This window comes from Centruroides sculpturatus, unplaced genomic scaffold (genome assembly GCF_000671375.1).
Source record: "Centruroides sculpturatus isolate CEXI.00-Female unplaced genomic scaffold, Cexi_2.0 scaffold684, whole genome shotgun sequence".
In the NCBI taxonomy this organism is placed as follows: Eukaryota; Metazoa; Arthropoda; class Arachnida; order Scorpiones; family Buthidae; genus Centruroides; species Centruroides sculpturatus.
Genome location: NW_019384832.1, coordinates 26,806 through 51,171, shown reverse-complemented (window position 1 = coordinate 51,171; position 24,366 = coordinate 26,806). Strand labels below are relative to the sequence as shown.

Sequence of the window (24,366 nt, the reverse complement as noted above, 5' to 3'; positions counted from 1 at the left end):
CTAGCTCCTGGAACAAATCCAATCCATGTACGTATTTGATAAATGACAGAAATGTCTACTGTTTGTATATATGGAATATACAAAATATTCATAGCCTGCCTACATAAGACTTGTGCATAATTTTTCCCACCCATTGAAGAGTTTGGGCACACTTGCTTAAATCATTAAAATATGAGTATAATATTTAAATTCTATAAATTTCTGCTAAACTGTTTAGTGTTTCATTGGATACTTAAAAAATAGTAACCTTGCTATGTCATATGACTAGCTTGTTTTCATGTTTAAGCACAGTGTCAATTTCTATAGTTTATTGTAACTAATGTACAGTACAGGTAGCCCTCAGTTTACACCGCAGTTCCGTTCCTACAAAAGCCGGCGCAAATCGAATCGGCGTAAAACGAACCCATATTTACACTGAAGTATAGGGTTAGGTTCCACATAAGTGAAAAATACGCAAATAATTTTGTTTATTAATACAATATAATACAAAATAAAATACATTTTAAAAATTAAATTTATTTGTATCATAAAATAAAGTTGAATGTTTTTATTAAAAATTTTAGTTTCCGATCTCTTACATTTTTTGGAAAAAATATCCATCTTTAATTGTTTACATTTTTGTTTTCTTTCATTGAGAATTTCGTAATATGGTTGAATGGATGCGACAATGCTCCTTTTTACATTCACACTTCGCTCCCAATCATTGTCTAACTCACAAAGTTCAACCGTCAAACTTTCCATAGTTGAAATGATACGTTAACCCGATGTAGAGCTACAGACGAGTGGAGACACTGATTGGTCGACCACCGGTCGCCATAGCGCATATGTAAGGTCAGTTTGAGCAGGAAAATTAAGGAGAGATAGATATCATCTGGCCAACGAGAAGTAGATTTATCTCACTAACAATAGTTTGTGATCGCCAGAAGTGCTACTGCGTCGTAACGTGTTTTCCTGAACGAACTGATACGGGATAAATTCAATGGCGCTATTTATTGGACTATTAAGTTTGATAACTTGACGCGTGGGTACCTAAACGTTTCATATTTTAATATTAATTTAATGCAAATGTATACATACCCAATAATATTACCCAAATGTATAACCCAATAATATTTAATGCAATATATACATACCCAATAATAATTAAACAGAAAAAATAAATATATTCAATAAAAAATCTTTGTTTTAACGAATGTACAATGTCGTGGCTTGGTAAATACATCAACACTGAAATGAATATCAGTCTGGCATAGGGAAAATCGGGGAATTACACAGCAAAATGGCGAATTGTGTAGCGGCGTTATTGTGAATCGGTGTAAACCGAGGGCTACCTGTATTTAAAATACAGTGTGTTTTTCTTTCACATTACTCATATCTCCTCATCTAAGATTATTCTTAACTAGTATGCCTATTTATTTATATATAAAAATTTTTCTGGAAGTTTTGGATTTTAATTAAACATCAACTTGTAAAAATTGTAGATAAATTTAAGTTATTTATTTGGTATTTTTTTTTTGTCTGCTATAAAATATCAAAGTTTATTTTATTTTTCTCTATATTATTTGTATATTTTTAAATTGGTCTTTTTAAGTCTAATGTTAATAAATTAATTTTATATTGTATATTCTAATTAATTATGCAGCAGTGTTCTATTTATTTTAGTATACAGAAGTTAATCTTAAATAGATGCAGTTTGTTCATGAAAATAGTAAGCAATAAAAATTGGCATGATCATACATATAGATTACGAAATTTTATTGCAGTGGTACCTCATTTCTTGAATTGCTCCCAACTCAAACAATTCAGTACTTGACCATTTGCTTGTTACTCCACGAAACAAACATGATCTGCTAGAACAAATTTTCAATTAAAAACAAATATTTTAACTTTAATTTTGTAATCAATAAAAATAGTTACTCAGTTTTACCATAGAAAATAATTTTAAAATAAAATGAAACTCTAGAGTTACCTTAATGACTTTAAACCTTAAATTCAGGCAAAATTATACTTGACAACTGGGTTGCATATGCAAAAACTGGTTCATGTTTTGTAACCATTCCAAGCCAATGAAATGTTTTAATAATCTCTTCCTGCAATTTTTCCTAGACAACTTTTGGTTACACCATATAGTGTGTATTTTTTCAGTTTAAAAATTGTGTTCAAGAAATTTTAATCAGTCATCAAAAATCCGCCAACTCCCAACTCGTATATAAAATAGAAAAGTATTGGAATCGTGTCAAATTTGACCCTCAAAGCTTTTGAAAATTTATATGTTTGGAGACCTCCTGAACTCAAAAAATGTCAAATAAAGGGGGACATTTGTGAATGTGTGTGTGTTGGCATCTATTTAATTTTATTTCTTTATTCTCCGTTCTGAGATATTGTTTAATATCTCAGAACAGCAAATGCGTAAAGTTTAAGAAACAAAATTTTGCATGATAGCTTGTGCATAAAGGGGGCATTAATGCTATTAAATTTTGGTTCTTAATTCAAGGTTGACAGAAGGAGTCATGTGTCATATCTCCAGTGTGGTTAGACTTATGAATATTTTACTCATTATTAGTGTGCACAATTTTTTATAAAACTCGTCTCTGCTCTCAAAATTAAGTGTTTTGTCATTTTATAATAGTACGGTAAAATCCATTAGGAGAAAAAACTTCTCGGGTGAGAACATCTTAAGTCATTCAAATTCTGCAATATTGTCATTTTGCCCATAAAAAATTTCATCGAAAGATGTCACTGGCCCAGGTGAAAAATTTACATGGGCCTCAGGAATGATAGAATGTAGAAACTTTCACTTTTTTCAATTTATTGAAACAATTATTCTGAGGTCACGTGATGACATCTGAATTCCTGGGCCTATTTTGTTAACAAGTCTACCTCTGGTCAGAGTCAGATGGTAAAACAAAGTTGGAGTTTTTGGTAGATTTTTACCCAACTCCACAGTCCTGATCACATTTGAAATGTTCAAAGTTTAGGAGCATCTTCCTCATGCACATTATGAATTTTTTTTTTATTGTTTACATGGTATTATATCCTTTTTGAAACTCAAAAAGCATAATATGCCAGATATGCATTTCATCTGAAGACATTTCCACTTTTTATTTCACATTTTATTTGAGAAATATCAAGTTTGTATTCTTTGTTTAGAACCTTATTTTAAATTAATTAATCTCGCATTAACAATAATATGTTAAGTAATGACAGCTGTTAAAAATTCATAAAAACTTTTTTTTCAACCCAATAAAATTAATAATGTATTTTGTTACTTTGTATTGGGAATGGTTATTCCCAGATGAAACAAAGGAATATGTTAGTCTTCCCATAACTGTTGCTCACTGCAAAACCCTGCTATAAACTTTCTCATTTCTTTGCATTTTTGTTTTTTTAATGATTTAATCGTGCTAGACTTGTCATCTTATTGTTTTATAGTGTATTTTTGGGGGGTTGGAATGGATTAATGTAATTTTATATTATTCCTTATGGAAAAAATTCATTAGATACTCAAATTAGCTTTAAGATATTTTAAATAATTCTTGTTATAGAAAATATAACATGACTAACCATAATTTCTAATCATTAATAATTATAAAAATTATTAAAATCCAGATACGTATACCGTCATGGCGGCTCATCTCTGATTCCAGCAAACAGTGGGGACGCACGTTCTAACCTAACCTAACCTATTCTAATAATTTGGTTGGTAATAATTATGGTAATTTATTAGAATAGGTTAGGTTAAGTTAGAACGTGCGTCCTCACTGTTTCCTTTCTTTTGTTTGCTGGAATCAGAGATGAACCGCCATGACAGTACACGCATCTGGACTTTAACCGAAATTATAAAAGTTTACATGAATAAATATTAATTAATTAATAAAAGATACTTTATTTTATTCAAAAACAAACAAACATTGCCAAGAAAATCATGAAAGTAAATCTTAAATAAAATGTATCATTTTTAGTGCATCACTGTTTTAATAGAAAAAACATAATAATTAATATACATGACACTTGCATAAATTTATGTAGGTCGAAAAAAGAAAATAGCAACAGTCATTCCAGAAGAACACATTTCAAGCAAAAAGCTCTTAAAGCTCGTTCATGCCAGCAAATGTAATCATTAAATTTAATCCCAGAGGAGAAAACATTTAAAGAATAAAATATTTTAAAGGCATTTATTTGCAAACTACAAGTTACAAATTTCATTTAATACCAAACAGTATTAATGAATTTTCTTCTTATTAAGTATTTTGTACTTAAGATATAGTGTGATTTTATAGGTGCCATAAGTATAATTTAGATATGGATTTTCCTAATGACAAATTTTGTTATAATATCAGTTTAATGATAGGTGCAAATACCAAGATTTGATCATGTACTGTACATTCCAATAATAATATTTTTTTAGATATGTACAAATTTTGAATTTTATATTTTATAAAAAGAATAATTTTGTTAGTTTTTTTATATTATTTGTAAAAATTCAAATAATTTAAAATTTTCAATAATCAAGAGTTTTTAACATTGGCTTTGTATCAAAAATTGTTAATGTTAAAAGAACAAATTAATTATATACTGTATATATGCAAGTTTCAAATCAAATTATTAAGATTCAGAATATTGTTATCTATATTTGAACAATAATTGTTAAGTAATTAATTTTCTAACCAATTTCTAGTACAAATTAATGTGTTATAATTTGAATTTCAGATAGTTCTATACATATAGTGTTAAATATTTTTATAATCAAAAATAAGAGAGATACATTAATAATAAACTATAAAGAGAGGTAAATTCAAAGTATAATAAAAATTATAAATATGAACAAAAAGCCATTAAGAATAATTGAAATTTTTAACTTTCAAGGTTAAATCAGTTTATTTTAAAATTTTGATTAACATTTGTTTTTAAGATACTTCATTTTGCCTGTAATTAATATTCACAATACAGTAGAGCCTCGATTATCTGACTCAGTTGGGGACTCGGGTTGGTCGGATAACCGAAAAGTATGAAAAAATCCATTATTATGTAGTATATTATTATATCCCATGTAATTAGTATATCGCTATTAATCTACTTCATGTTGAATTTTCATCGATGTTAAGCCTAACAAAAATTTTTAAAAATAATAATCGTCGCTATTGTATCGTTAAAAATTAGAAAATTAAGCCTCATTTAAATACTGGCTCCCTTTCATGGTTGATTCAGTGTTGCCAGCTAAAACACGTAAAAATAATATTAAAGTAGCCAAGACATAGCCAAATATTGTAGCGCCACATTACTAGCAGACATTTGAATTTGCTGACTAGGATGGTTGGTTAATTGGGGATCGGATAATTGAGGTTCTACTGAACATTATTTTTTTTTAAAAACTAACAATATGCTATTTTGTGCATATTTATAAAAGAATTTTATGACTGCAGGTTTAGATAAGAAATTGCAGAATATAGAATTAATAAAAATCTAAAAACTTCCTTAATTTCATAAATGATATAAATGTTATCAGTGTGATTTTAAGATTTTTAATTAATATACAGAATAGGTTAAAATTTTGTTCTTTATAAAATCTTTTGTGCCAAAACCATTGTTTCCTTTAGTTATGCTTTCTGTGGTTGTTAAATAAATTGAAACACGTGCAATATTTTGCATTAAGCAACATTAAACAATTGTAATTAATTATATTTCGAAATGTCATGTTCTCTATGGGTGCCTTCAAATAATGTCAAACATTGTATTAATTATGCTGCAATAAAAATGTAATATTTTGAATTTTTGAGTCTTTATATTTAAAACTAACACAATTTGCATGGACTAATTTTAATGTATAAATTTTTTTTATTTCATGACACATACATATTTTAAAATAAAACTCTGTTTTTATAGGCATTTGGATAGCAAAGAAAAGAAAAAAGAAAAGAAGAAAGGACTTTTTTAATTCCATTCATCAGTTTCTGTTGCTGTCCTGATGTGTCTTCATTCATTCACCATATTTCCACTTTGGTTGGAGAGGTGTGCGTGCGTGTGTGTATTTAATGAACAGAGAATGTCATTCCTTTACATCGATGTTTGACAATAATGTTTTATTTCATTCCTTTTCATCGTTGTGTCATTTGTCTGCATCTATCATTTATTTTATTAGCATCTTTTTTTTCTGACCAATCTACTTTTTCCCCATGATTGTTGCCCCAGGACAGCATCAGACGTCATCTCTTAAAAAATTAGTCTTAACCTCTGGAAATCGCAACAAACGAGCGTACAGTTTACAAATATTTTCCCTTTGTGTGTGTTTTGTGTTCAAAAGCAAGTCATTTGATCTAAAGTGACATCAACTATTTGTAACCTCAATTGAAGGGACTTTGTGCCATATTTTCCACCAAGTAGTTTTTGTTGTTGACTGTAAAAAAATAAAAATTGTCAGGAATTCACAATAGAGAACTTTTCAGACATTGTCATTTGCTTATTCTATCAATTGCACAAGAGCCATTCGCCATCCATTGTTTATGAATTTTTATAAAAGATTGTTTTTTCCATATTGTTGTAACTTCTAAGAATTAAACCAAATTAAAAACAGAATATATACATTTTTTTATTACTCTTCTCAAATACATTTTGAAAATTCAGTTTTTTTATACTTAAGTTTATTGGGACACGCTTTTTGCAATCTTGTACAATAAAAAAAATTTCCATTTACTTACTGAGACAATTGGAATGTGCTCAAGTGTGAAGCATTTATACTTGTATAAGTTGTCTGTTTATATATACATATAAATATATATATATAAATATACATATTAAAGAATAGTTGTCTGGTGTTCAACAAATAGTGTGAAAATATTATTTCATGCTTATTTGATGCATTTTTTACTGTTCTTATGTAAAATATTGCTATAGTCATCTTTTGTACTTTTTTTGCAGACATTTAGTAGGTAATAAAAATTGCCATTGATACTATCTGCTTTGCATTAGTATTTTGTTTTGTACTTTTTATCATTATTAAATGTTTATGAAATAATTGCTGTGATAATTATTGAAAATAAAACTTTTTATAAAATTTCTATACTCTAAACATACATACAACTTAATGTTTTATATATGTACTGTACAATATATAGAATTTAATACAGGCTTGCCATAAAATAACAGTTAAAAATTGACCAACTATTCCATTAAACAGCATTAATGCATGGATTCATTTCTTTATTTGATAAATATTTTTTGAATTACCATTAGTAATTCAAAAAAATTACCATTACCAATGTATCTATGAAAACAACACAATTTTGTAATTTAAACTGGAGTTGATGTATATAAAACAGATTAGTTTTCAAAATATTTTTCTATTTCAACATTAATATTAATGTAAAAACAATGAAGTTTAATTTTTCCCCCTCCTCTTTATTCAATTTAAATTTAGCAACTGTAGTAAAATGTGATTATTTTATATCTAATGTATTGAATATCAAAATATGAATGTAAAACACTAATTTATGCATTTAATATATATTTTCAGAATGAGATACTTAAGTTCTTCAAAAGATAATATTGCTGAATGATTTACAATGGGACTATTATATGGCATTATGAAAAATTGTATGTTTAGTTTATTAATCTTTCTCAGTAGTTTAGCAAGCAGTTATTAGTGTTCAGTTTTTTTTTAATAATTGCTATTATGATAGCAATATATAAGCATGGGATAGCAAAAGTATAGTGAATATACTAGTTATATGACAGATGTAGTAAAATTCAATATAATTATAATTTGAGAAAAATTATATTCTTCAACAGAGTATATGGAAAGAGTATTATTCCAGTTATTTTTAATGGTAGAAGTAAAAAAAATTAATTTAGTATTTTAGAAAAATGCTATTGTATTGAAATAGTTCATTGCTCAAATTAAATGCAAATAATGAATTTATTAAACAATAAAATCATTTAGAATTATTTCTTAATTAATCAGCGGCATTAATTAATTATATCAAACTTATTTTAGTTCAAAAAATATTAAAATATTGTAATACCTAACTTATAAAGTAACTTCAACGATTTGAACGATTGAAAATAAGTTTCTACTAAATATATCTTTAGTTTTTAAAAATGAATATTGAAAAACTTATATATACTTTTGATATTTAAAAATGACTAACTACATTTACACATTCCTTACACACCTTAGTAATATACATTTTAAATATACGCTTCGTTGTAGAATTTTGGATAATTTTATTCTTATCGATACTAAATGTTTATTTCAGGAAACCAAATTATTAATTTTTTATAAACGAATATAGATTTGTAATTGGAATCATTAATTAATTAAATTACAAATATCAAAATGAACTAATTATAGACGGGATATATTATTTTGAACTTAAACTGTAAAATTTAAATTGTCTTAATTGAAATGAATTTAATAGTTTCAAGAGTGAATATCGTATCAGAGTATTAATTCATTTTGTACAATTATTTATGCGCATTTTACTTATCCTTTTTACAAAAAAGATAGACAAGATAGAAAACTAGCACTTTCTAAAAGCGAATAAGAGAAGTCGAATCCATAGTAATACAATGCCAAGTCATTTCGTACCTAGAAGAATTTTTAAATTACTGAACGTTTCTATAGCTCTTTACTCAAACAATTTTTACTAGTATGCTTATAAACTTATTATTTCGTGTAAAGTTTTCGGGAAGTACAAAATTGAAGTTGCTGTTAACTAATTATGACGTCTATTGAATTACGTTCGATGTGTTAACGTTTACCATTAGAATCTTCGAAAATTTCCCTTCGTAAAGTCAAATGGTAAGAAAAATAATATTTTACGAAAATATGTTTATATTCACTGGCAAAATTATCAAGAAACTTGTGGATTAAAATGCGCTTCCGCTTCGCAGCTCTAGAAGTTTTCATTTAGTTACAGTACACACTAATTTTGCTAAACCTATCGCATTTTGTTATGATGTAATGCACAGTAGTGTATATTTACAACCGAAAATACAGGTGTGTGTAATGTTTTGAGTTTTGGAAATACTGGGATTTTGAGACAAAGTAGATGCCGTTTTTGTTTAGTAATTAACTGTCAAGTATCATTTCCTCTCGGTAAAACATCATGAAAGAATCTCTAACAAATAATTCAAAAATATTCATTTATTTTCTGGCTTATAAAACAGATAGCATATGAAAAACTAAATACAGGTATACCTCGCCTTACGTCGGTAATTGGTTCCAGGAAAACGACTTAAGTCGAAAAACGACGTAAGTCGAATTTACTTGTTTCCGAATCTACTTGTCACTAGGCTAAACCACAAATTACCAATTCCGGTTCTGTATTTTATTTATTAACTCATCTTTAATAATATATGGTTAATAAGGATCTATTTTAAGCTTACGAACAAATAAATTTTAGTTTTTAATATAGTACAGAAAAACGTAATCTAAATTTACGAATGCATGTACTGTAAATACAGTACATACTTGTAAACGTACATATTTTAATATGATTTTATGTGCTTTAAACGTTTTTATAGTGATATTACGACTTCAATATTTGTGGCGGACAGACGTAAAGTTGAATAAAATGACTTATACGGAAAAATAAAAATCAAGTTTATGTTTTTGACAAACGACGTATAATCGGGAACGACGTAAGTCGAGGTATACCTATACTGGTTATGTTTAAGCAATTCAATTTCATTGGCGTTTGACAAGAGTTTGCTTTTCCTACTAAAAATAATCCTCCAGGAAAATTGTCTGGATTCTTCTCTACACTTCTCTGCCTTCTTAAATTATAAATGTGTGCCCTTTTATCAAGTTTTAGATGAAATGTCTGTAACTATAGTGTCTGCCCGCTCTCATAACAACAAAACTAACTTTAGGTTAATCGATCAACGGGTACGTTCGTAAAGTCGAACAACTTACACGCGTTAGTAACGACTCGTTCTAATAGTAGTAGTCTCACTCAGTGCGCATGCTCTGCGGTGATGACGTTTCGAACGAAACTCTTTCCTTCGTGAACTTCGTTAGAGTTAGTTCACTTCGTTAAGAAAATGGCGGCCGACAATATCGATGTTTCTAAATCTACTTAACTGTGTTTAAACTGTGAATTAAAAGGTGAAATGATAGATTGCTTCGGGTGGACAGTTATTTCTAAGAAAAATATTTCGGATAAGGCTGCATTAGGAACATTCATATCTTCGATTTTAGAAACAGCCATCTATTTATATAACCCATTGAACGTGTGTCCATCCGCGTAACGGTATGAGAAAAGGAGCACTAGAGGCGCCCTAGCGATGATTTTAAGTTAACAATAAATTAATTTTACAGTATTTGTAATAGGAATTTATTATTATTTTAATTATACCACGGAATGGTATAAATAATTATTACATGCTTTGCCTTATTATATGTCTTGATTAACCTTGCGCCACACGTTTGCAACATCCAGTGACTCACAAGTCAGTGAACGTCGCGCATTGATTCGCGGGAAATTTGTTGAAAAAATGGCGGATACATTTAAAATCGAGGTTTACAACCGAAGGTAAATAAACAAATTAAGCTATTTAAAGTTTTATAGAATGTTTAATAGATAAAAATATAGATCCGTATGACGAGATTGGGACTTTAACAGCGCTGTAGAACATTGATAGGAACAAAACAAGTTTTGCGGCCAGATGGCCGAGTGGTCAAGGTGGCAGCCTACCGCTCTGGGGGACCCGGGTTCGAAACCGAACGGGTCGAAAAATCCCCAGGAAATTTTCGGGGAATCCGTTTGGATATGTCGGGTCCCGTACCTCACTACCCGGCAGCCCCATTGTGTGCCTGGACGAACCCATAATGGGCTTGCAAAAAGAGGACCTCTTAGTGCCCTTCGCCATGTTTGTGGTCTAGCTTCTGCTTGCTTAGCATGCACGTGGGCCGTGTTCAGTAAAGCAGAATTCTTCCTAAGTCTAGTTATGCTGCGATGTTGAACTCGTTTCTAACTACTGCTCGACTCCTCCCATCACTAGAATTCTAGCTAGTTCAGTCAACTTCTTTTATCTACGCTAACTAGTGACGTCATTGTTTTTGTCTTGCTGGACGATTTGCAAGATGGCTGCTCGTGTTAAACTAAACGTATTTTATTATAAGAATCACAATGTTATTCTCTCATTCTAAAATGACTTCTAAATGTAAAATTATCATACGTCGGTATAACAGATTCCGAATACATTTTAATGGAGGATAGCGGTCCATTTCGTTGATTACAGTTAATAATTGCTTTATTTATTTCATCGCGATCTGACGCGGCTTCCATTTGAATAATTTATTGGTTACTTCATCCTTTTCGACCAGTTCGTTTGCGACAATTGTTGCGATCATAATTTTAACTTTTTGCCCAGTTGTCTAACTAAGAATAATCATTCAATGATGCTCAGAACATTCTTAACTCCGCCCACTAAGCCACTCAGAATTCTAACTTAGGTGTTCTGCGTTACTGAACACGGCCGAGATTTGTTCTTTGACAGGTTAGCAGCGCTTTTTTCAATTTAAACTTAATAGAACTGCGGTATTTTTATATCATAGGCAAAATTTAAAAATATGCTTTTCTGGCGGGTTATTCTCGTAGTCTGACAGGACGAGATACTGCTTTATATGAAGAGAAAGTTTCATTATGTCAGGATGTCGATCCATACGAAGCCAGCATCATCGTTGTAAATGAAGAGTTGTAGCTTAAAGTAGAATTTGGTGCTATCATAAATATTTGGTTTTGACGACAAATTACTACTCTCTTTCACAAATGAAAGCTTACATATTTTTAGAGGCCCATAACTATCTTACAAGTGGCTTTTTTTTCTGATTATGTGCTCTTTCATAACGCTTCTGATATGCAGCCGGGTTGTGGCCACTCATACCTCATGTATAATCGCCAAGCGGTCAAGGTGGCAGCCTAGCGCTCTGGGAGACCCTGGATCGAATTCGGACGGTCTAAAAATCCCTAGGAATTTTTCGTGAGGTTGACCGACCGGATATGTCGGTCAACCTCACCACCCGGCCCCTCCATTGTAGGCCTGGCTGAACTCATAATGAGTTTGCTAAAAGAGACCCTCTTAGTGCCCACAGGGCGGAGAGTTAAAAAAAAAAACCATGTATAACGTTGGCAGCCAGCTGGTGATGACTCATCATAAAATGAGGAATGTTTTCCTTTGGGATTAAAAAAACGGTCAAATTATACCTAGGTAACCCTAATGGCGGCGCTTCGGTTAGGTTAGATTAGATATTTAGGTTTAGATATTTGAACTCGGGGGACCGAGACGAGTTCAAATAAGAAAGTTATTAGTTAGTTAGAAAGTTATCTCCCGGAGGAATAGGTTAGGTTTGTAGGACAACAGCAAAAGCGGCGCGTGGCACTAGCCAACCGCGAGTGTGTCCGCGGCTAAGGGGCCGTAGGCCCCGAGGTCGAGGAGCGCGGAGGTGTGCGAAAAGGACTTAACTCCAACTGCAGACGATCAGTATGCTTTTGGATCAAATATGCATCTGTTGAAGGTATATATGGCCGACTTGCCGGACTGCCTGTTAAACACGCGATAGGCTTAGCCGAGAGAGCGACGTGACTCCCGATCATCGCGCGATCGCCGGAAAAAAGTATGATAACTTTCTTATTTTTGGTCTCCGGTTCAAAAGTAGGGTACCGTTGAACTCGTCTCGGCCCCGAGTTCAAATATCTAAACCTTAATATCTAACCTAACCTAACCGAAGCGCCGCCATTGGGGTTACCTGGTATCCTTTCACCTAAGAATTTGCCAGGAACATGTTACTATGTAATAATTATTTGTTACTAATGTAAAATAAATCATTATAAAAAGTAGCTTCGTAAAGAAATATTAATGTTGCTCACCAAAATAACCTAACTTAGCTATTTGTAAATGAACAATGGAAATTATTGGTCCATATCTTAAAAAATACACATTTTTATTTATGTAAATTAGACTGGAAGGGCAATCATCTTTGCTTATCACTTTACTACTGTATACAAGTATTTATTACAAGTAGAGACTACGAAAACAAACTGAAAGATGAAAAAGTTAGAACACAATTATTATCTATTCAAACTAAAATTTGCGATTGTTAAAATCATTTAACGTTTTTTTGGTCGGTATTTAACAAAGGGATTTATGCAACCGGCTTGAACTTTATGATAATCATGCAAGTTTACCTAACCATTTATTGATAAGTAGTAATCAAATTTATTGCTTACCTGAAATGAAATGCTTCTGACAAACTCTTGTATTGATATTCACTTTATCCGTATTGAAATTTTTTCGGTTAATTCTCTAGAACCATGCAAATTACCTTCGTCGTGAAAGCGCCTGTTTGGGGTCCTTGATGACAAATAATGCCGGGTATTTTTAAAAATGACGTTTCTTTGTCCTTGAATGATACCCAATTACACAACAATTCATAGTGATATTCACGACGAATAAACACAGGAACTCCAGCTAAAGCGCATGCAAACACAAATAAAACGTAAACAAACCTTAAAGATGGCGCCGGATAATTGCGCATGTTCATGATGTCTCTCGTGTAGACTTGACACCTCTATACAGCGTGGTGTGGAAATTTCGAAAAGGTGCAAAAAAATAGCAAATATTAGATTTTAAAAAATTAAATTGAGAAATCTAAAACTATTTTAAGTTGAAAGTTTTCCGCCATTTTAAAAAATTTCCATAATTTATTGCAATTCACCTTTCATTTTGCGTAGTGTGCAGGCACGTAGGGCAGCGATTGTGTCGCTCTACGAATCATCAGGTGACGGCGACGCGATTGCGCTAAGCTGAAAGCCAGCATAACGGACACTTCCGAATAGAGAACACCTCTACTTAACACTGCCTTTTACAATCCCCGGACCCTTCAAATAGGGCATTTATTATATTTACTCCTAAATAGTGGAGACACTAAACAACGGGTACCGTCGTCCATAACCAACCTTACGAAAACACAAAGTCCCGCCTTCAATATTCCCAAAGAATTAATTACGTACGAAATATTTTAAAACGAAAAGAATTTGTGCAAATACTCTTTCGGAGGACGAATTTTAACCGTAGGCATTAAATAAAGATGCTGAAAATAGGAATGGGAAAGAGGGCAGGTTGTAAAATGCCGAACTATTTTTTCTCTGTTAGAAAACACTAATCTCGATAAGTTGTCAATCATCACTTCTTGTCATACGTATTAATGCTATTAAATTTCTGTCCTATTGTTGGAATGTGGGCGGCAAATCTCCGTCACACGAGATTTTCCGGCCACTTTAAAGTGTGAGAAGATATTCCGTGTTCTGGCATTTACGACGTCATTTACAATCTTAACAGCTTTGTGGTGATTTAGGTGTAATTTTTTTTAAATCACTTATAGAAAAAAGGCAAAAATGTTCGAAAAATTATTACTGCTCGATAACTACAAAGCAGACAAATCCCTACATCGATTTTTATTAGTCGCTTTGATCATAAATATTATAAATGCAAGTTGTGACAAATGCCTGCAAGGGGTTTGTCAAAACTCTTGTTGATCGCGAGATTCGTGGGCTTTCGCCTATTGTAATTGGGCTGCAATTTGAAAAAACTGTAGACTTATGTTCGGTGTATATGTATTTATTTATTTATTATGTTGTAAGATAGTTTATAAGTCATGTTTTGCGAATTCGTACAGTACATTTCTACTAACTGAAGTTAGAGATTATTATTTAATTAACAACGTTTTAATAATAATGTGTTTGCATATTTTTTAGATTTTTTTTTCACATTTCTTCTTCGAATCTCCAGAGAGCACAGACAAGCCACCTCTTCAAAATCCTATTAAAGTAATAAAGAGAAAATTACTTTTATAGTTTAATTTTTAAAAAAAACGTTATTGTTTTACACTTGACAATAATTTACAGAAATAAAAGGAAATATTAGGTAAAAAAAATTTAGTTATCAGTTTTAACTTCCTTTTTAATCTTCATTTGTATTTTTTTAAACAGTTTTAATTGCAGTATTTATATACAATTTGTTTGTAAATGTATAATTATATTTGCGGCAACCTCTAAGATAAATTCGTTTTTTCCCCTAAATCCTACGTTTAATACTCATGACATCCTATATTACTTTCTCGGGTGTTAATACACTAAAAATTATTTATTTTCCTTGTGATATTACCTAGGACCAGTGTTTTCAAAGATTGTCAGTGGCTGAAGAGGGATCTTGACCCGAAATGCCTTCTGAAATAACAATTCTATGTAATTAATTTTACCGCATTCTTTTAAATAAATTTAGGATTTATCATACAAGAATGTATCAAACTGTGTGGTTTAAGAATTACAATTGTTAGGACAGGAAGCTTTAAGAACAGAAAACTATTCCTATCAATCATGTTCGGTAAGAATAAGAAAAATCCGTAAACCTGAAATAAGTCATTTTTCACCAATAAAAATTTGGCCGAATGGTTAACATGGCAACGTAGCACTGTGGGGATCCAGATCGTATCGGAAGGGTCGAAAAATCACGAAAATTTTTATATCCGGAAATGTTGGTCCCTCCCTCATCACCCACTCGCCCCATTGTTGGCCTGGCCGAATCCATAGTGAGTCGCCGGGTAATTTTTTTAAACTTTCCCTGTGGACCATCTTAGTGCCCACAGGGGAAGTTTAATTAAGAAAATTACCCGGTGCCTCATTGCGAGCTTGCTAGAAAGGACCTTTTAATGCCCATGGCACGAATTTTATATACAGTATATAACTTACATACCAGTAAAAGTTGTATGTATATACACACACCAGTAAGTTATAGATAATAGCCACAGAAATAATTAAACTTCTATCTAATCAGTTTATTATTCCACTAACAAATGCTAAAATTTTCTACGTGCACCGAAGTTATTTCTCCAACCGATAACCGGACGGATTGCACGATCAATTCTAATGGCAAAAGCGGTCACTAAAACAATAGCGAATCGCTGCTAAAAATTGGCCTTTAATATAGATGGGCACGAATTGTTATAAAAATCGAAAGTACATTTTCCGAAGAATTCAAATAGAACAAATGTTAAGCTGTAATTCGAGAATTAACTTGAATTATATGTTAATTAATGCATGGTGATTTATATTGCGCCGATGGCCACCAGTTAAATCGTGATTTCAGACTTGAAATCGATATTCACTTCGCATTAACTGAACTCGCGATTAAAATCGTATTCAGCATCTCGAGTTAAACATAGAATATGACTATTAGATGCGGAAAATGTCTTAAACAGGAATATTTACTGTGTAACATTTCAATATGTCCTTACTTGAATGCCGCAGTTTCCAAGAACCTAAGTGAAACGATGTTTTAACGAAACTAATTCTACCATAGGCTAAATAATGGCGTAGCGTAGTGGGGGCGACAAAATTTCACAATAAATAATATCATCTTGTAAAAATTTGAACCATTTTACTTCGTATTATCGTCGCTACTACGATTCGGACAGATTGAAATGAGCACGGGGAATAGTGTTACCATCCGGATGGTCCGAGAATCGACTCACCATCCGAATGAACTATTAATTTTACCTGGTGATACCGTGCACAACCTTTCGACCTTTTTTTTATTTTGCTTGTTCGATTCTATTCACATACACCTCCAATATCCAATAGAATAGGTCATCTAGGTCAGCGGTCCCCAACCTTTTTATCGCCGCGGACCGGTCAACGTTTGATTTTTACCGCGGTCCACTGAGGGGGGGACGTTGATTGTTTATATTTTAGATTGATTTAATTTAATTGTATTTAAACATGCCTTCAAAATAAAATATAGTTACACCAAAAAATGAATATAATGTGATTTAACATTTTAACTCACTAGAACGTTAAATCAATGAGAACCTCGAGCTTGTATCTTTGCAACAAGACGGTTCCATCTAGGTGTAATAGGAGACAATGACACCCGAAGTGTGTTTCTTATGTCCAGTTTATTCCGTTGTTCTGTCGTCCATTTAAAGTCGCACAAACCCGAGAGAAATACACCATAGTAAATAAAATGGAAATACCAATAACTTAATGTTCCTTGGGCGGCCCAGTGCCGGTCCGTGGCCCGGGGGTTGGGGATCACTGATCTAGGTTACTCACGTTACTCCTACCCAAGTCTCCCTAGTCGCTAACTGTAACTGCTTTAGAACCGACATGCACTACACATTATTCTTCGCATTGCAAAACGACATTACGCATGCGTCAGGAACTTCTGTTCGAACAAACCTCACCTGCCGTCCGGGTCAGCGATTTTAAAAAGGTGACAACACTAGCACGGAATTTTTCATTACTTATTCTATGACGAAACTGAATTTTAGTCTTTTAAATTGAGATACCTAAATAAGGGGATGCCTTTGCCCCGGGCGGCTGACACGCACGCTACGCCACTGGCTAAATAAGATGTAATTTAATGTTAATGCTATTCTAATTTGATTGTGTTTGCGATCACCTGCATTTAGTTCTCATCTCTTAGATATCAATTTTACTGTTTATAAACTTCAATAATTATCACAAATGTATTTCTACCTTTCCTCGGCAACACTATAACGAAACGATGTTAAATAGAGACTTTCTATATACAGATCATTTTTGAATCGCTGAATTCATTATTCGACAAATCCTACTTTTAATTAATTAAAAATTATACTATTGTTCCTCACTATCCATTTATTTTTACATCGGCGTAAACCATTGGCGAGTTAAAACATAACGGAGAACATTGATACGCAAAACTGATACGTTGAACAGAATTGGTAACGAGTTAATTGCACAAACATTATTTGAAAATGAGATTGGCAGTTAAATCATTTTGATAATCATAATTAAAAAATTTGTATCTCACACACACGTATATATATATACACGTGTGTGTGTGAGATACAAATATATATACATACCAGCTTGTTAATTTAATAACAATTTATAGTTAATTAGTTGTTATATTGAAATACTAGAATGTACAGTACATTCTCCACTGTTCATTTTCATCATTTCAATTGTAATAATTATTGAAGTTTATAAACAGTAAAATTTAGTCGCCATATTTGATAGTGACATCGCAGCTCGCTAATCTTCTTGGCTGTTATAAGCAAATGACTACTGCGATTGGCTATCGTTACCTTATAACGGGAAGACTTCGTTTATAAAATTCTTCGTTACGTTTATGACGAAAAATACCAATGCACCAACTCGCTATTGTTATGAATTCATCTGTGAAAATTTGTGTTAACAAATCAAATCCAATTATGTTCTAAATGTTCTAAGAAAATTGAGAATTTACGATGTTCTTAAATCGGGTAACTTTATTTAATTAAAGTTAAAACAAACACGAACTTAGACATTTTTTAAAATTCGGCATTACACACAATTACGATGAACAAACTGATTTAAATATAATGTTTAACGCACCATTTTAAGCACGTACTTTCATCCGAATTTTGGGTCTAACAATTAGAAACAACTCACGAATTTGCTTCTCAACGAGTAACTTATTTCACGGAAACTTTAAAATTTACTTGAATTTCTCTGAAAAAAAATCGCCTAGCACAGATATAGTTATATGCTTAATGCGGCAAGTCGGCTTCAATTCGTTTGCAATGCAAATTCTGAAAAAAAGAACTACCAAAACAGTAACCGAGACGAATTTATAAAAACATAAATTAATCTTACAATTTAAAGTAAACATTCCGATGATCAGAATTATCGGATAATTTATTAATTACGTCTTTATAAATTCTGATCTACAGAACTCATTTCATGCCTATCTTTACAGATTTACTTTAAGTAATCAAAATTTTTCGTAAAATTACGTAAATTAATTTTGTTTTTAACTAGAAACATTTATAATAATATAAAGAAGAATTTTTATAATTATAAATTCAAGTTAACTTGCAAATGAATTTAATAGACTTTTTTTTTAAGGCATGAAATGGCTTAATGAAAAATAATAATAACTGTTTCAATACTGGATTTTAGAATGAGAACAAAAATTGAAAAACTAGAATAATTAAATCTAAAACATATAAAATTAAGAGGAATACTAGACTCGAAATTCTAAATTTATGATCACCTTTATTTTTTAACTACAATTTGAATCTTAATGGTAGTTCTTTGTATGGTAGTTGAAACAGTGACCAGATGAATGATATACCCTCCCAAGAGCAGCCTCGAATCCATCTAGGTAAATTACCCAGTTTGATCGGTATGATAGCAATTGTACCACGTCTTTATGAAAATTTATTATCAAACTGAACACTACTAATTGAGTTGGCTTACCTACTATATTATTGTAAAGCACCAATTCCAAACACTTTAAATCTTTTCCTCTACTGTATATTATCAAGACCGGTGCTTTTCGTATTTTCGTAGAATTATTAAATAGCATTAATAGTAAACTGCATTTTCTTTTCCCATATAAAATTACAATACTGTCTTTAAAAATTCAATTTCACAATTTAATCTGGTCCATTTAAATGGACAGATCTTGACATCCATAAAAACACATATTCCACACAAAATAAAAAAATTACAGTAGTATATAAATAGTAAGAAAAACATGAAACTGGCTCAAAATCATTCTTGTTACTGAATCTCTCATGTACATCAAAATTTTTCCACCATTTAGAAATTAATAACGTACAAATTTTAATATATATATTTACATATTTTGTTTTAACCTACTCAACATAAATGCACTTTAGCACAAATATGAAATGCCTACTTTGAACCATGTTCCACAGTTAAAAAATATACATCTACCTTCCCGATAATTGGTAGCACTATATTACCTGATTAGAATTTGACGTTAACTTTATTATTTAAATTATGTTAATCAGGCGTCTTTTCCCCTAAATTTGCCTTCGCTACTACGCAGATACTTTCTTCTCTTTAATCGAGTACTGACGGGTTGCAAATTATGTTTTCCTTGTTTCTCTTTCGAATAAACTGAATTATTTGTTCCACTATGCTTATTTGAATCATTTTTATTTGAAGACGACAATGTACTTTTTTCTAGATCAAGTTTCGATTTTCCCTTATCAGAAGACATAGCAAACTTTTTGCTTGATTGTGTAGAATCACCATCGGCAGATCTCTTACCAGAGCCACTGTGTACAGAATACACGTGATTTTCAAACTGTCTATATAGGCTGAATGTAGCAGAACAGACTGTACACTTGTAAGATAAATGGGCAGGTTTGAGTGTAATTTTGTGTACTTGACTTATATGTGCTACAAGCTTGCAAGCATAAAACTGTCCACAAATTGTACAACAACCTCCGTCTTGATTTTTATTTGCCATGTCTTGCATATTTGGTGTTACAAGTCCATGAGTACCAAGAAGATGGCGTTCTAATCCCTGATCTGTAAAGAAGCGAGACTGACACTTTTGACAATTTAATGGTGGTCTACTAGCTAACATTTTTGGATGAATCTTTACTTTATGGATCCAATGCATATGGGTTTGTAACTGTTCTAAATCCTTAATATAACCATCACATATTTCACAAATAACAATTTTAGCCTGACCACTACTGGAACCTTTTTGTGGTGTAAATTTGCTACCCTGAGCACTGTGAGGCAGATGAAGTCTTTGAAGATGACCTGAGGAAGATAATTTATTATCTGATGACTGCATGGTAACTATACTTTTCTTACCATCAATTTTTATAACTCTTGCCATATTTCCACTATCATAAGATCCTCTGATTTGAGATTTCTTTTGAGAGCTGCTTTCTAAAGCACTTGGCAAAAAGGACATTCTTGATGTTGAATTAATCAAATCTTTGCCTAAAACTGGAACCAACTGCCCATTTGAATTAACAAAATGATAAATATGATTACTAGTAATGGGAAAAGGAAGCTTTTGATTGGAGTGAACCTGATTCATTATAGGATACTTTGTCCTAACTCCGCCACTGCTAGTTAACAATTGTACATTGTTTGCAGCTAATTGCTGTAATTGCTGGTAATCAACTGATGACAACTGATGATATAATGATGACATACTGGATAACATGTGCCTATTAGATCCATCCATTTGTGACATTAGAAGCTTCTGATTACTTTTTAAGGAATTATTCAAACTTACTTCATATTCTTTTACATCACTAGTGGTAACAGGTTTGGGAGTTAGAGTTGGATATGGAAAATCTCTAGATGGTGCTTGATTAAGAGAGTACCGAAAAGTTCTCTGACATCTGCTAAGATGACTTGTTAATTTTGTTTTTAGATGAGTATCAAACAAACAAAATGGGCACTCATAAAAAACGGGTAGATCAATAATACCACGTTTGTTGTGTATTGCTTCCATATGAAATAATATTAATTTTGGATCTCTGGAATTAAAACTACAGAAGTTACAAAGATATTCTCTTCTTGAAGAAATATGTGGAATTAAAGAATGTCCATCCAATACTAAATGTGATTCAGTTTGAAAAGGACATAAATTACATTTTTTCATTGGAAATATAAATGGTTCATTAGCTTGTTTAGCTTGGAGGTATTCACTTTTATGCTCTTGTAATTCCTCTTCTAAATTTGTGCCATCATTTTCTCCTTGATTTTTCTTTGACTTTTTCCTAATTTGTCTTTCCTTGATTTTTGTCATATCTCTATGATACCATTCTCGAACTCTGCTAAAACCCAATCCAATTAGAAATTGTCCTACAGAACTATTGAAATAGTTATCCTGAGATGAATGTATATTGTGCTTTTGTCTTTCACTTTTATAAGTTTTATCAAAATATATATTTCGTTCCTTAACTAAAAGAGGAACTGTTAATGAGGGTGCTTCAATTAGTGTTTCATTATTCTTTGGTCTGTAATCACGAGGATTAACTATTTGGACTGGAATATACCTTCCAACAGAAATTAACGATTTCAAATAGTCTGGAAAACAAGAATCATCCCTTATCTGTTCAATATCATCATCTGTAACTTCTGACAAAACAAATGATTTTTCTGATTTTTCAGCATTACTGGAATGACCTAAACTTTTCTTAGCATTTTGTTTTGCTTTAGTAATAACTGAGAAACTTCTTGTTTGCATATGACTATGACTAACTTCAATTTTATTGTTTGTTGAACTTTTAACATTTTCTTTATTCTTTGTTTTCTCAGACGTAACATATTTATCTTTAGAATACTTTTTATCATCATCATTTAATTCACTTGCACTATCAAAGCCATTAGACATATGATCATCTTGATCATCAGATGATGATGAAGCTTCCTGAGATTTGCTTTCCTCATCTGAAACTTTATCAGAATCATCATCTTGTTCAGATTCCATAATGTCATCATCTATTTCCATATTTTTATCATTTGAAAGATCTTTTTCTTCTAAATGTTTTCCATTAATCATATCTTCTCCATTTGTAAAAGACTTTCCAGATTTTGCTATTTCTAAAGATTCAATATTTTTCTCTCTTATCAAATCATCATCAACAGTTTTACCTGAAATATTTGAAACTGCAATTGAGGAATTTTCATTTTGCAATTTCGATGAGGTATCGTCAGAATCTGAACTACTTTCTATATCCATAATTAAACTTTGGTATGTAAATTTTAACTAGTAAAAGATTTATTAAAAATGTTAGAAGAGTTTGTTTCTATTATTCTTCACTTATTCAAAATAATCATGTTAAAATTTATCTATACATGATGAATATTTTAATATGATTTCTGATAATCTGCTGTTAATTTATCACAACCACAGACAGCTGAATTACAATTCTGGCAATAACAGGAATTCTTCAAGTTAAAAATGTATTTCACTTCCATCAGAAAACATCTGAAAAAATGAAAAAGTTAATAAATTTTGGGACCAAATTCTTTAAAAACTACATATCTATTTATGAAGTAATAATAAATTTTTAATGTAAATGAATAGAAACAATTCATAAACTTTCATCTATCTACATATATATATGAAGTTCTATACATATATATGTATTCATATAGTGTATTAATTAGATTAAATGATATTAATGAATGAATCAGCAATTTATATAATCATTAAACATAATTAAACTGTGCAAATGATGAACTAATTTTTATCTACCATCTGAATGACTAAACTAACAAATAGTTTAGTGATATATCTAAACTATATTTTTGCTTTTTATCACTTTTTATATTTTTGCAGATGTTAAATTTGACACAATTGTTAGAATTAATTTTCTTCAAAAAAGTTTTAATGTGAATAATATTAAATATAATACAGGCATACCTCGACTTACGTCGGTTTCGAGTTACGTCGTTCCCGATTATACGTCGCTTGTTAAAAAAGTATATGGAAAAATAAAAATCAAGTTTAAGTCATTTTATTCGACTTTACGTCTGTCCGCCACAAATATTGAAGTCGTAATATCACTAGATAAACGTTTAAAGCACATAAAATCATATTAAAATATATACAAGTATGTACTGTATTTACAGTACACGCATTCGTAAATTTAGATTACTTTTTTTGTACTATATTAAAAACTAAAATTTATTTGTTTGTAAGCTTAAAATAGATTTTTATTAACCATATATTATTTAAAATGCTTTCCTAGTGATAAGTAGATTCGGAGACAGGTAAATTCGACTTACGTCATTTTCCTGGAACCAATTACTGACGTAAGGCAAGGTATACCTGTATAAATTAATCTAATAAATATATAATTATTAGATTAGATAATGATACTTTGTATATATTACAACATATTAATATTATGAGAGTTATTTTACATGAAATTAATACATACGAGTTCATATTTTGCAGATGACAAATGGTTAGGTTAATCCTTGAATGCACAGTATGTGTGCATTAATAGTCAGAATTACTTAACTACAGTATCTTTATTATGAACTTTATTGTGGTGCAAAAGCAATAGTATAAAAATTAAAAACAAATTTCTACAAGAAAAAAATAATCAAGATGAAACACAGATACAAGTTTCTAATGCACACACAAGGCAGAATTTTTTGTTTTATTTGTCTGTTTATTTTATACAAGTTGTATAAAGGTTACACTAAAACTAAAAGTTTTGAAACTATGCAAGAAAACTGAAACCATAATTAATATGAGTGATAAAATGCACTCATGGTTTTCTCTCAAACTAGTTTACTCCATATGATATAATAAAATTCTTTTTTTTGGTATGTTTAGACACATCAAACTAAAATGTTATTTTTTTTCCGAAACATTTAAAATACATTTTAATGTTTTTGTTAATTATAAATGATGCCAAAGTGTCTATATAAATTTGTGGTTGTCAAATTTATATAGAAAATTTTTATATGATACCATTTGACAAAATTTCCATAAAACAAGACTATGTTTAAACAAATACAATACAATCAAAAATTA

General features: G+C 30.9%; 2 protein-coding genes across 10 annotated transcripts in view; one reads left to right on the top strand and one right to left on the bottom strand.

The window, feature by feature from the left end:
• Positions 1–6,570, top strand: part of LOC111630144 (septin-7-like) — a 141,606-nt gene extending 135,036 nt beyond the window's left edge. For 7 of the 9 annotated variants that reach the window (XM_023374185.1, XM_023374186.1, XM_023374188.1 and 4 more), the window contains one exon: positions 4,030–4,396. In XM_023374185.1, coding sequence (XP_023229953.1) covers positions 4,030–4,117 — 88 coding nt within the window. In that variant the 3' untranslated portion in view covers positions 4,118–4,396. Of the gene's footprint in view, positions 1–4,029; positions 4,397–5,883 lie in introns of those variants that run through there. The other 2 variants (XM_023374189.1, XM_023374193.1) reach the window with 2 other exon arrangements.
• Positions 6,571–19,833: 13,263 nt separating this feature from the next.
• Positions 19,834–22,823, bottom strand: LOC111630143 (MOG interacting and ectopic P-granules protein 1-like). Its single transcript, XM_023374183.1, has one exon. The coding sequence runs from the start codon at positions 22,552–22,554 to the stop codon at positions 19,843–19,845; it is 2,712 nt and encodes a 903-aa protein (XP_023229951.1). The 5' UTR covers positions 22,555–22,823; the 3' UTR covers positions 19,834–19,842.
• Positions 22,824–24,366: the final 1,543 nt, after the last annotated feature.

Excerpts from the sequence above, each read along its gene's own strand:
- LOC111630143 (XM_023374183.1), bottom strand. The coding sequence starts at position 22,554 with ATGGATATAGAAAGTAGTTCAGATTCTGACGATACCTCATCGAAATTG.